This window comes from Sarcophilus harrisii, chromosome 2 (genome assembly GCF_902635505.1).
Source record: "Sarcophilus harrisii chromosome 2, mSarHar1.11, whole genome shotgun sequence".
Classification (NCBI taxonomy): Eukaryota; Metazoa; Chordata; class Mammalia; order Dasyuromorphia; family Dasyuridae; genus Sarcophilus; species Sarcophilus harrisii.
Window position 1 is genome coordinate 568,267,965 of NC_045427.1, and position 13,284 is coordinate 568,281,248.

At 35.1% G+C, this 13,284-nt stretch overlaps 1 protein-coding gene across 1 annotated transcript in view; it reads right to left on the minus strand.

Moving 5' to 3' along the window:
* Positions 1-163: 163 nt before the first annotated feature.
* The window catches only part of LOC105749254 (guanylate cyclase 2G-like), a 64,852-nt gene continuing 51,731 nt past the window's right edge, over positions 164-13,284 (minus strand). The window contains exons 19-22 of the mRNA XM_031949358.1: positions 7,048-7,146; positions 5,643-5,734; positions 4,524-4,625; positions 164-541 (exon numbers count right to left, since the gene is read on the minus strand). Coding sequence (XP_031805218.1) covers positions 491-541; positions 4,524-4,625; positions 5,643-5,734; positions 7,048-7,146 — 344 coding nt within the window. The 3' untranslated portion in view covers positions 164-490. The remainder of the gene's footprint in view (positions 542-4,523; positions 4,626-5,642; positions 5,735-7,047; positions 7,147-13,284) is intronic.

Sequence of the window (13,284 nt, forward strand, 5' to 3'; positions counted from 1 at the left end):
AAATTTGGATTGTTTGGTTGATCTTTTCATATATGTTCTTATTCTTATGAATTTTGAAATAGCAGAACCATAGAATATTAGACCTGAATCAAGAGATCTTAGAGTTCAAATACTCTAGCCAAAATCTAATCTTAAGGTCAAGGAAATTGATAACCAGAAAAAGGGAATGATTTAATCAGATAGTAACTAGTTTGAATCTGGATCTACTGTGTCCTAGTCCACCATTCTACTTAGCATATCATGGTTTCCTAAGCAAAAAAAAGAGCAAAAAACTAGCCAAAATTGGATAGACAGTACTAAGAATCATCATGGGGGAACTTGCCGCCTTTAACTGCTGAAAACAATGAAATTCACCAAGTATCCTACCAGTTCTAAAACTCTATTTTTCTGATGCAGAGTGAAAGAAACTGAGTGAGAGAGCTGTGTCCCTCTCCATGGCTGATGCAGGAGAGAAGGCATCTTCTCACAAATGCCTCTTTCCAAACTTTGTTTAGTTGGCTTCTGTTTTCTTCTCTTGAGGATCCCTGGTAAGAAGAAGCTCCTGTAAAAATGCAAAGGAGGAGATTATTTACAAAGACTCATGGATTGGCTTCTACAGGGCAGAATGGTCATAGAAACCTGGGATTCATTCATTCATTCAAGAAATGTTTATGAAACACTATTATATTGGAAAGAGAAGCATACACAAAACAGCCCTTGACCTAAAAGAGGGAATTCTTCATAAAATTAATGAATGAAAACTATGTACAAAGAATTTCCAGAGGGATGAGAGAGTTACTAACTAAACATAGCAGAAAAAAGAGGCACCTGAGCTGTCTTGAATGGAATGAGGGATTTTAAGAGGTAAAAAGGAAAGGAAAGGATGCTAAATGGTGGGACCTTAGAGGTTCAGCCCTTTTATTTGCAAATGAAGAAATTATGACCCAGAGAGAATTTGCCCATGGACACACAGATAGCAAAAGCTGAGATCGAATTTAGGTCCTGAGACTCATCATTTTTTGTAGAAATTGTAGAGAGTGCTGCCCTCTAAAGAAATAGCAATGGGGGGGGGAGGGGGTGAGGAGGGAGGAGGGAAGAATCTTTAAGGAAAGATAATGAATTTCATCTTTGAAAGGTTGAGTTTGAGATATCTATGAGTCTTCTAGGTAGAGATATCAAGCAGGCTATTGGTGATGAGAGAGACAAAGAGACAGAGATAGAAAGACAAACAGACTGAGCTAGAGAGAATGACAGAAACAAAGAGAGGGGGGGAAGGGAACATAAGGGAGAAGAGAGAGGAAGAGGGAAAAAGAAGAGGGAGAGAGGAAGAAGAAGGAAGAGAGAGAAGGAGCAAGAGGGAGACAAAGGGAAGGAGAGAAAGAGGGAAAGCAAGAGAGAAAAATGTAGGGAGAGAAAGAAGGGGGAGAGGGAGAGGAAAGGAGAGGGAGAAAAAGAGAGAGAAGGAAGGAGAGGAAGAGACCCTAAGGAAGACAGAGAGAGGGAAAGAAAGGGGGAGAGAGAGAGGGAAAGGAAGAGAGAGAAAGAAGGAGAGAAAGGAGGAGGAGAGGAAGGATAGGGGAAGAGGAAGGAGAAAAAGGAAGAGGGAGGGGAAAAAAGGAGGAGTCTGTCAGCAAGTATTTATTATATGCTTACCATATGGTTCGGGAGGATTGTATCATATAACCCAACCCTCTTGCTTTCAAGACTAGAAGAAAGTAAATTTGTTTGCAGTTCTTTTAGTTCCAGTATCTCTTTAAAAATTCTAAATTCAACATCAGATCCCATGAGATAAAATATGCCCAAAGGAAGTACAGTCATTCTTTTTGTAAAAATTAGGACCAAGGATATATTCATCATGACTTGTTTAATATATTTCCCTGCATATAAGTTCAAAGATCTCCCTCTCTGAGTATGTCTCTGTGTCCAGAAGAAATAAACTTTCTACTCATATTTGGTTTCAAGACCTGAATCTCATAAAGCTTAAAAACAAAAATTGGTTCTATCAAATGCAGTATTTCAGTCACATTCAGCAAAAGTGAAATGTAGAATGTTTGGGGTGAGGTGGGAGCAGGAGAGCTATAGGCAATAAATAAAAAATAAATGCACCATGCCTTAATAAATCTGTTACATTCACAGCTAGGAGGAACATGGCAAAGAATATTATTCCTTTTAATAAAAAGAAAAATATTCACAGTGTTGAAAGGTGATTACTCATGGTGATTCTCAGGAAGTGAGATGGAGGTGATATTAGTAGGGTAAGATTTTAGGAAATGGCTATTTTCTTTGTCTCATGAGTAGAAAAAGCCAAGCAAAAAAAAGTAAGACTCTAGAATCAATTTTGGAGGGGAAAATGTTGACCATGTCAGTTCCCCACTCAAGAAAAAAACTCCAGTAGCTATCTATTGCCTCTAGAATAAAATATTTTATTTAAATCTGTCTCCAACCTACCTTTCCAACCTCCTTGTTCTTTAGTCTATATAAATTCAGAAATCTAACCAAATGAGCTTTTTCTGTGTTCATCACATATTCTATTTCCCATCTCTGGGTCTTTGCCCTAGTTATCCCTCACACCTGAAATGAATCACTTTTCTACTTCTACCTCACAGAATTCCTTTGTTCCTTTAAGATATAATTCAAGTATCATCTTCTGTTTCTAGTGCCCTCTCTCTCAAATTATTTTTCATTTAATGACTTTGTATTATTTTTATTTTTTCTCTTTATATTTATATTTTAATGTAGGCTTCTTGAAAGTAAAGATCATTATATTCTTTGTACTTGTATCTCCAGAGCATGGCACATAATAAACAATGATTGATTGATTGAGTAAGGTCAATAGTAAAGAAAGTAAATAGTAAAGAAAGAGACTCATAATATATATTCTCATATACAAGCATAATTCAGACATATTGTGGGTTCAGGTCCAGACCACCACAGTGAAGTGAATATTGCAATAAAACATGTCACTTGGGGTTTTTTTTTTTGTTTTGTTTTCCAGTGCATATAAAAGTTATATTTACACTTTACTGTAGTCTACTACATGTGCAATAGTATTATATCTAAAACCAAGGTATATACTTTGATTTTGAAATGTTTTATCACCAAAAAATACTAATCATCACCTGAGTCTTCAGCAAATCATAAACTTTTTGAGGATGAAGTCTTTTTCTTAATGGTGATCAGAGTGATGGTTGCTGAAGGTTGAGATAGTTGTGACAATTTCTTACAATAAGGCAAAAGTAAAATTTACTGCATTTGTTGACTCTTTTTTTCACTTGAACACTTACAAGTCCATTGTAAGATTATTAATTGGCCCAATTTCAATGTTGTAGTGTCTTATGGAATAGGGAAGTCCAGAAAGGGAAAGAAATGGAACAGCAAGTGGGTGGAACAATCAGAACACATATAGCATTTATTGATTAAGTTGGCTATCTTGTATGGGTGTGATTCATACTTCCCCAAATCAGTGACAAGAGAAACATCAAAGATCATTGATCACATATCTCCCTATCAGATATAATAAAAATGAAAAAGTTTGAAATATTGTGAGAATTATCAAAACATGACAAGGATATGATGTGCGTGCATGCTGTTGGAAAAACAGAGTCTATACAATCTATGCAGGGTTCCCAAAAATCCTTTAATTTTAAAACAAACAAACAAACAAACAAAACCCTCAATCTCTGTGAATTTCTATGAAACAAGGTTTGTCTATATTGACTATTGATCTTTTCAGCTTTATACTAGTTTCTCCCCCTTAGTTTTCAGATGAAAACATACCCATTAATGTATTTGGTGCCCCTGAATGTATTGAAGATTTTTCTGAATTGGGAATTGAGGACTAATCAACAGATAAGGGAAACAAAGTCTGTGAGTTTAAGAGACCAGCATCCAGGAAAACAAAAGCATGATTATTATAGGCATTTTTTTTTCTGTCTATCAGGAAAAGGAAGAAATTGTTCTGTTCTTTCCCTTTCTCCTCTTCCAGTGTGAGGTCACCAATCAGTATAATTTCTGAGCTAATGAACTAGAAACCTTGGGTTCCTGAGGAAGCTGATTGGCAGAGAGAGATTGAAAACATATAGGGTTTGGAGCAATAGTCCTCCTTTTGTCCCCAGAGAAAGCATTTAGAATCCTCTATACCACATGCCCCAATCCAAATGAGCTCTGTGCAATTGGGATTTCAAGTAGAGTTGAGAAAGGGAGACTAGACAGATGGGATCTGTCTAAAAGGAAGAAACTCATTATGTCTAATCACTACCCTTAAATTAAGACTTCTTAACCTACTGACCATGGATAGATTTCATAGAGGGCCATGAACTTGGAAGGAGAAAATTTTAATGTTTATATTTAGTAATGTTTAACTGACGTCAAGCATACATTTAATAAAAATATCATTCTGAACAAGCCACTATAGCTTCCAAAGGAGCCCAGGATACAAAAAAAAAAATGTGGAAAACCTTTGTCCAGTGAATGTCATATCTGTGTTTTCATGCTGATGTCAACAAAGAGAGCCATACCGGGATCTCTTAGGGAAGGAGACTTACCCCTACAGGTTTCTGGAACTCATTATCTTCAATAAACTCTGGCAGGGAGATGGCAAGACCACTTTTTCCTTTTAGCCAGTAGGTAGTTTGTTCTCCTTTGCCCTGTGGAAATCAATAGCTAGAAGCTTAGTTCCAAAGAATGTCCACATGTTCAATGAGTCAGACAACTCTGAAGACTATAATCCATGATATTTCTGAGTTCTAGTGTCTCATGGTATGGGAAGGGGAGAGTTAGCATCTTGCTTCAGGGAATCCAACTAGATAACAGTGAATATAGTGGAATTAGGAAAACCAAAGTTCAAATCCTGCCTCAGACACTTGCTAGCTATATGGCACTGGGCAAGTCACTTGATCTACCTCTTTCCCAGTTTCCTTATCTGTAAATGAAGATAATTATAGTATCCACCTCAAAGGCAACTGTGAAGATCAAAAGAGATAACATATGTATAGCATTTTGCAAATCTTAAAGAAATATGTAAATTCTAGTAATTATTATTATTGGCTCAGTTAGGTGGCAAAATCAGGACCTGAGTTCAAATCCAGTATCAAAAATTTATTAGGTGTATAACCTGGGCGAGTCCCTTAATATTGTTTGAAGCAGAACCAGGAATACATTTATAGATAGTAACAGCAATTTTGTGTGAAGATCAACAATGATAGACTTAATTCTTCTCAGCAATTCAGTGATGCAAGGCAATTCCAATAAACTTGGGATGGAAAATGCCATTCACATCCAAAGACAGAACTGAGGAGACTAAATGCAGATTAAAGCATACTATTTTGACCTTTTTTTTCCTCTGTATTGTTTTCCTCATTTGTTTTTTATATTTTGTTCTGATTTTTCTCTTCCAATATTACATATAGAAATATATTAAAAATGAATGTACATGTCTAAACTAAAATTTTTTAAATTTAAAAAAATTAGGAAATTCCTAAGCCTGATTTTAATGGTGATACAACCTAAGGAAATATACCCCCCTCATTGCTCAAGAAAGAGGGCTAATAGAGGTGGAAAAAGATAGTCCATGGATATCCATGTATTAGAGCAAAGAGTCAGTTTTTTGATTAATAGCAGGCCATGTTACAAAGATGAACTAGGTTGGTGCCCTCCATCATTACCTTTACTTTAATGGTCCCTCGTTCTTGTAGGTCATACCCCCCTATTGACATCAGGGCACTGGCAGTAGTCTGAGAAACGTGAATCCGAAGAGCTATAACAAAAGAGGAACTAGTTATAGTTGTGGTAATGACTTTTCTATGAATGGGGTCTTTTTCCAAGAGGTCCCAGATTTATATGGTTCTATTTTAAAGCAAATCACAATGCAGCATCCCTGATGGAGGCAGAACTTATAACCCACCCCTATCCCCTCATCCTCATCTGGTCAATACAGAAATAGAAGGGCCACATTGGCATTGCAAATAGGTTTCTCTTTTCAGAATGGAAATTAATGAACCTCCTCAGATTTCAATAGGAAGAAAGGCTGACCAGCTACTGAGCCAAAGTCTACATGTATTATTCATGATTATCTCTGGTAACCAGAAGTGCAAATGAGCTTATTTCTGAATCTCCAATATGTTGCATACACATTGAGAACCTACTCTACAAACCTTTTACTTACAAGGGAAAGAGGTAGGTCAGAGTCTGGGGTTTGGATTTGCTTGGATAAAACCTACAGACAGTGTGGTAATGGGGAAGGGGGAGGATGATTTGTTTTCATGTGGGAAAAGCACTAGAATAGAAAATAGTTAGGGGTTCTGGTCTTAGTTCTACCCCTAGTTGTGTTACCCTTCTCTCTCAATCTATTTTCTTATCTAAAAAATGACAGGCTTGGACTAGAGCTTCCATGAATTGCCTTTTGGCTTCAAAGATATGGATTCCTAATGAGCAATAGAGAGTTTAAAAAATGAAACATTCTTTTTTTAGATTTCAAAGATATTTCAAAAATATTTATATATATGTGTGTATATGTATAAATATATGTATATGTTTATATGTACATATATTTATGTATTTTAAACAATCTAAATTCTGTCTAGGCCAAATTTCTAAGTAATTTTCTTTTTCCCAGTTGATAAATTGACTACTCAATCAAAACAATTTTGATTTACAAAATCCCAGGAGAATAACATAATTTGTTGTTCCTTGGAGTTTTCTGTCCTAGATGCCTGGGATCCCAATATGTTCATTCCAGAAGAGACCTCAGAGATCTAGTTCAACTCCTTATTTTCCAAATCTTTTCATTCTTCTTTTCATTGGGTGTCAGTGTGATGATTGTTGTCTCTTTAGAATGTAAACTCTCTGAGGGAAGAGGCTGTATCTGCTAAAAGCACTTTGTACACTAGGATGTCTGGAAAGACATTTGCTCAGTGATATTTGATAAGGATCATGTGACCTTCTTTATCTCTTTAATGGAAAAAAAAAGGAGAGAAAAATGCAAATAGATCTTCTAACAACAGTCTCTGTTTAAAGTTCAAATATCTAAAAGGGTATCAGACTTAGAAGCCAGATATAAAGAATACCCACGGAGGCTGTTGCTTTCCATCCTGGATGCCATATTCACAGTATCTCCAAATAGACAGTATCTGGGCATTGTGATCCCCACAACACCAGCAACTACAGGACCTAAAGAAAAGAATAAAAAAAAAGCCTTGGTGAATCAGGGCCAGGAGATGACAAATCAGATAGAGTTTCCAATATACAGGGGCACACAAACATAATCAATTGTCCATGAAATACAGCAGTTTCCTTCCACAAAGTAGAAAATAAGCAATAGAAATTTCTAAGCATCAGAATTTCTCAATGTATTAACAATACATAATAAATTCTTGTCAACTGACTGCTTATATGTAGGGCAATAATAATAATAATAATAACGAGAAGAACAATAAAAGTCACCTGCATTATACTTTAAAATTCCAAAGAATTTTTGTTTTTAAAATCTGGATTCAAATTCTGGCTTTGCCGAGGTAATTATCAAGTAGAATCCTCTCTGACCAATAGTTTCTTCTTGTTGAAAACAAGAGGATTGGAATAAATGATCTCGAAGGTCTCTTCCAGATCTTAAATTGTAATCTTTTATACATGTTCTCTTCTGATCCTCACCAAACCCTCAAAGTACATATTTCCATTTTTACAGATATTGAAAGTATTGAGACTCTGAATACTTATGTAAGGCAGCATAGTAGAGGAGAAAGAATTCAATTCATTTCAAATACATTTTTAGTCCTATTGTATTCAAGACATTTTAGTAGTCTTTAGTAGAGTGTTCAAAACCAAAAAGGGGTTAATTCCTGCACTCAAGGACTTACATCCTGATGATATATAAGGAAATATACACTGATAAATGAATATGACAAGGAAGGAGAGAGTTTTAACAACTGGGATAACCTTCTTAAAGAAGTATTCCTGGAGGAATTGAGTTGCATCTTGAATAATAAGTATAATAAATGATAATCACACATAATAGCATTTAAAGGTATATAAATCACTTAAAATAATTATGTGGTAGTTGAATACTACCACAACAACAACTTTGTAAAACAGGTATCCCTAGGATTATCATTTCCATTTCCCAGAAAGGAAGCAGAGTCTAAGAAAGATTAAGGAATCTTTCTCTGGTTGCACAAACAGTAAGTGTCAAAGGCAGAATCTGAACTCACATCTTTCTTATTTAAGTTCATCATCCTAGGTGTAGAAGTGGGCATAGGCATGGAAAAATTTTTTGAATCCCTAAGGCTGAACATAGAATGCTAAAATCAGGAAACAGCTCACAGTCAACCTTCTTTCATTTAAATTTGTATGTCTGAAGTGGACTAACATGAAATAAGACAGAAAAGTAAAATGAATCCAGATTATAGTCTTTAAAAAGAGGATGATACGTTTATACTTTATTAAAGGCAATGGGGATACCTATTCAAGGATTTTATGAGAGACATGGTGAAATAACCCTCAGGAAGATAAATTTGGTGGTCCTATGAAAGATGGACTCAAGTTATGGAGAGAGAAAACAGTGAAACAAAATAAGAGATTTTTGCAGTTGTAAGAGTGAGAGGTGATGAGGGCATTACCTAGATTAAGAATGAGATAGAATCTGGGGTGCTATAGAGATGAAATTGATAGGATTTGGCAATTGATATGCTATAAAATAAATGAAAAGCACTTATTAAGCTTACTGTGTGCCCAACACAATGCTAAGAACTGGGCATGCAAATACCTAAGTACACCCTCCAGAGCATACATTCTAATGAAAGATACAAAACATAAAGAAATAGTGGTCATAGAAGAGAGTTTTATCCCAAAAATCTTGAGTAGAAAATGGAGCAGTCAATTATCTCATACTTTCCAAAGCTAAAGGTGGAAGGGGTAGAGGGAGATATTTGTGTTGCAGTAGTACAGAAAATGGCTGGGATAAAGATGAAGGGATGTTCCAGGGAATCTGGACCTGAGTCTCAGGTTATAACCAGAGTTGAGCAGAAGGATGGAAATAGAGAAGTTTAAAGGAAAAGACTTCATTTTAGAGGATCACTTTAGAGAAAGAAAGTATGAAGACTATTCTGGACATAGTGAGTTTGCATTGCTGCTGAGATATTCCAAGTATGAATCATTCCTGTGGGACTGAAAATTGAATTTATGGGAGCAAGTGTGGTCACTAAGAGAAAGAAAAAATAGAGAGATAAGGGGGCCCAGAACAGAATTTTGGTGAATACCTGTGCCTTAGGACACAAAAAATGGATAATGATGTTGTACATCCTTCATTTTTGAAGAGGACAAATGACACAGTGGGTATCTTGATTTGTTTATGAATTGAATATAAATGAGACAGAGTTTCACAAAGTCATTATCATCTCTCTTCCAGAGTCATTGGCATCCAGTGGTAGGACAAAATTCAAGATGATTCCAGGATACTGTGGATGATCTTGTCATCTTTTATGCCCAAGTTCTAAGCCTTTCACAGGGCCTGCTTTAGCAGCCTTCATGGCCAATGGAAAAACTTGTTCTCATCTATCCACTCCACTAGGTTAAGTCTTTACATGCTTAGAGTTCCCATCCCTCTAATTCACTGATGAGTTTCAGGTCCGTGTGTTACCTTCAACCTTGTTTAGTCCATCTGCCAAGGCAATTTTAAACAAAACGTTGTTGCTGCATATATTACAATGTCTTGGAGTTACCAGTGAGAATCTCTAAAGGTGGATTAGTTTAGGAAATAGAAAACGAATAATGATACAGCAAAGGAAACTGAAAAAAAAAAAGGCTTAGAAATGTAAGCAAAAGACTTGGTGAAGGAGCAAGTATATAATAATATTGAAAGATGTAAAATTAATAAGTTAATAATTAAAAAGATTTTAGCTATTGAGAGAGATCATTGATAGCATTTCAGAGAGCAACATCAAATGGTGAAATGGGTTGAGAACTGAATGGTGGTGAGGAACTAAAGTAACATCTATGGAAGATTTTTTTCTAGAAATTTGTATGCAAAAGAAGTTAAATTTGAGGGGTTTTGTTCCAGAAATCTGAAAGTAAATAGATATAGAGAGAGTAGAAAGATAAAATAGATAGATAAAGAAGGTGAGAAAGAATAAAAAAATGATAAATGAGACAAACTTCTGGGATTTGAGGATAAAAATAGAGGTAATTGGAAGAAGGTGGACTTTTGGCAAGGAAGTGTTAATCTTAGCAAAAAGACATCCTTTTCCTCAGAGATTAGATTAGATGAAAAGAGGAAGGGTGATGAGGGTGGAATTTTGAAGTGCAGAGTATGGAATAATAAGGGGCCTTCATAACTGATGACTTCCATTTTCTCTGTAAAGTTTGAAGTGAGGTCATCTATTGAAAAGGATTAGGGGGATTAAAGGATTGAAGAGAAGAAGAAAAGATTCAAAACTGCTTTTGCTGAATGTGAGATAGTTGAAGAGTGATAAGCTGTGAAATTTTGGTTGTGATTAGATAATATTAATATGTTTTGGACACAGTCATTTTCAGCTTCTAGTTTTTGTGGGAAAGTGAATAGGAAAAGAACATGAGCTAAAGAAGAAAGAGGAAGAAAGAGCTGAGAAGATGATTTGGGGGAATTTTAAAATTATGAATAAAACTTGAAGTTGGATTTGGGGCTGGAAAATTTGGATGGATTTGATGAGAAGTTGGAGAAAGAGAAGTGCTAACGTTGAAAGAGATGAACTCTAACAGAATCTAGCAGAATTGAGGACAAAGAAGGAACTTAATAAAAAAGATCTATCTAAAGATGATTAGGGAAAAAGAAAAAGATCTATGTTCTAAAATGTTTGTAGCAACTCTTTTTATGATGACAAAGAATAGGACATTGCAGATATGTTAATCATTTGGGAAATGGCTGAACAAATTGTGATGCAATACTACTAGCAATAAGAAATGATGAGCTCAATGATCTTAGAAAAACATGGAAAGGCTTGCACAAAATAATGAAGAGGAAAATGAGCACAACAAAGAGAATATTGTCTGAAGCAAGAGAATTGTATAAATATGTTTATACATATTGGATTTAACATATATTGAACTGCTTGCCATCTAGGGGAGCAGCAGTGGGGGGAAGAAGGAGAAAATCTGAAACACAAGATTATGCAAGGGTCAATGTTGTCAAATTATCCATGTATGTGTTTTGAAAATAAAAAGGTTTATTAAAATAGAGAGAGAGAATATTAACAGCAATGTTGTTTTAAGAACCCCTTTGAGCGAATAAGTCATTTTGACAATTATAATACCTAAATTAACAATAAAGGATTTTTTGTAGAAAGATACTATCTGTATCCAAAGAAAGAAATGATAAATAAAAGTATACATAGAATAGTTTTACATATAGCTATGCATACATATGTGTCTAATAGTAGACATCTCTAGAATGAGTTGGAAAAAGAAAAAAGGAAAGAAAAAATTTACATGATAATTGTGTTATACATTTAAAAGAAATATAAAAACTTTTTTTACTATAGTATGTTATAGAAATGCTTATTTTATTACAGAAACTAAAAATAACATTTTTTTAAAAAAAGGAATAGAAAAAAGGTAGTTGGTAAGAAAAGCTAAATAAGGTGAGTTGGTAAGTAAAAGATTGAAAAATGAAAGGAGAGAAAATCAGGCACAATAGTCAAAGTTTTGTAGTGACTAGTAAGGAAAGCAACAATAATGATATTGAAGATCCCCTAAATAGTTTGTTACAATAATTCCCCAAGGGAGCTACAAATAAGAAGGACAAGTGTTGAAGATCTCACTTGTAGCAAGTGTGGAATATAGGAGAAACTATACAATGACTCACTGAAGGGAGAGTATGGTGTTTGTATTTCTGCCAAGGACAAGTGAATGATTTTGATGCTTAAAGTGCAAGATGATCTCCACAGAAAAGAAGGTAAAGAGTTGAGGATTGCCTTTTCCCTCAGTAGGTAATCTGGGAGAAAAGAATATTCCTCAAAAGGGTTGCAAATATAAAAGCAAAGAAAAAATATCTGACGAGACAGAGGGAAATCCTGAGATGTCACAAGTTAGCTGGAACATCATGCAAACAAGAAAAGGAAGGAGGATCACCAGTGAACATTTTAAGATAAGCCATAGGATGTGATTTCCAATTCTCCATATCTTATCTCCACATCATGTGAACCCCTGGTAATCTCAGGTGAGATACCATCTAGTAAAAGTCCAAGAAGGATGAGACAATAGGTGGTTGGCCACTCCTGCCTAAGGATTACTGAATCAATTCCTCCCTCCTCTGATAATGATAAGGAATAGAGTAACAATAGAGGATTCTTTCTCCAGTTTGTATCTTGTATGATAGGAAACTTCTCAAAGTTTATGAAATTAAATATCTACCACCTAATTATGATGTCTTGTGCAGGCCCAAATGATACTGACTGAAGGAACCCAAAAGCTTTACTTTAATTACAAAGATTAAGAGACCAGAGATCTTAGAGACTGAGATGGCAGGTTATTTTATTATTTTTTTTAAATCACTAATTCAAATCAAAAGCAATGGATTCAGAAAAGAAAAGAATATTTGAGAAGTGAACAGAAAGTTAAGAAGATGATGCCAGAAAACACAATTTGGATTTCTGGACCATTGTTTTAAAACAGAGAAATGACAGGTGTCTGATCAGGGATGATATATACCCAACAAAAGTGGAAGAAATACATTTTTGCCTTAAATGTTATGCATCTAATCAGAAGGCCTTTAAAACTGAAAAGAAAAGGAGACAACTCTCTGTATATCTGCCAAGTCTGATACCACAGGGAGTAGCTTTAATGTGGGAAGAATAATAGGAGTAGCTACACAAAGGAGTTCACAAGAGCCAGTCACCTCATATCTATCCTTAGCTCAAAGCATTCCGGTGTATATTTTGCCTTTCTTAGGGTCAGGCCTTCTTTACCTCCTCAGATCCTTTTTCTTTGTTTTCACATTGGAGTCCTTTTAAAGAAATTTTTGTGGTTGTTCAGTTGTTTTCAGTCGTGTCCAACTTTTCATGACCCCATTTGGGGTTTACTTAGCAAAGAACCTGGAGTGATTTGCCATTTTCTTCTCTAATTCATTTCTAAAAGATGAGGAAACTCAGGCAAATAGACTTAAGTGACTTGTCCAGGATCTCACAGCTAGTAAGCTTCTGAGGTCAAACACTTAAGAAATATTTCATTTTATCTGGTAATCTAAAGAGTAGACAGTAATCCAAGAATGAATATAATAATGAAACTCATGGCCTCAGAGGTCAATATGTAAATGTATAAAATGTGGACAAGAAAAAAGAA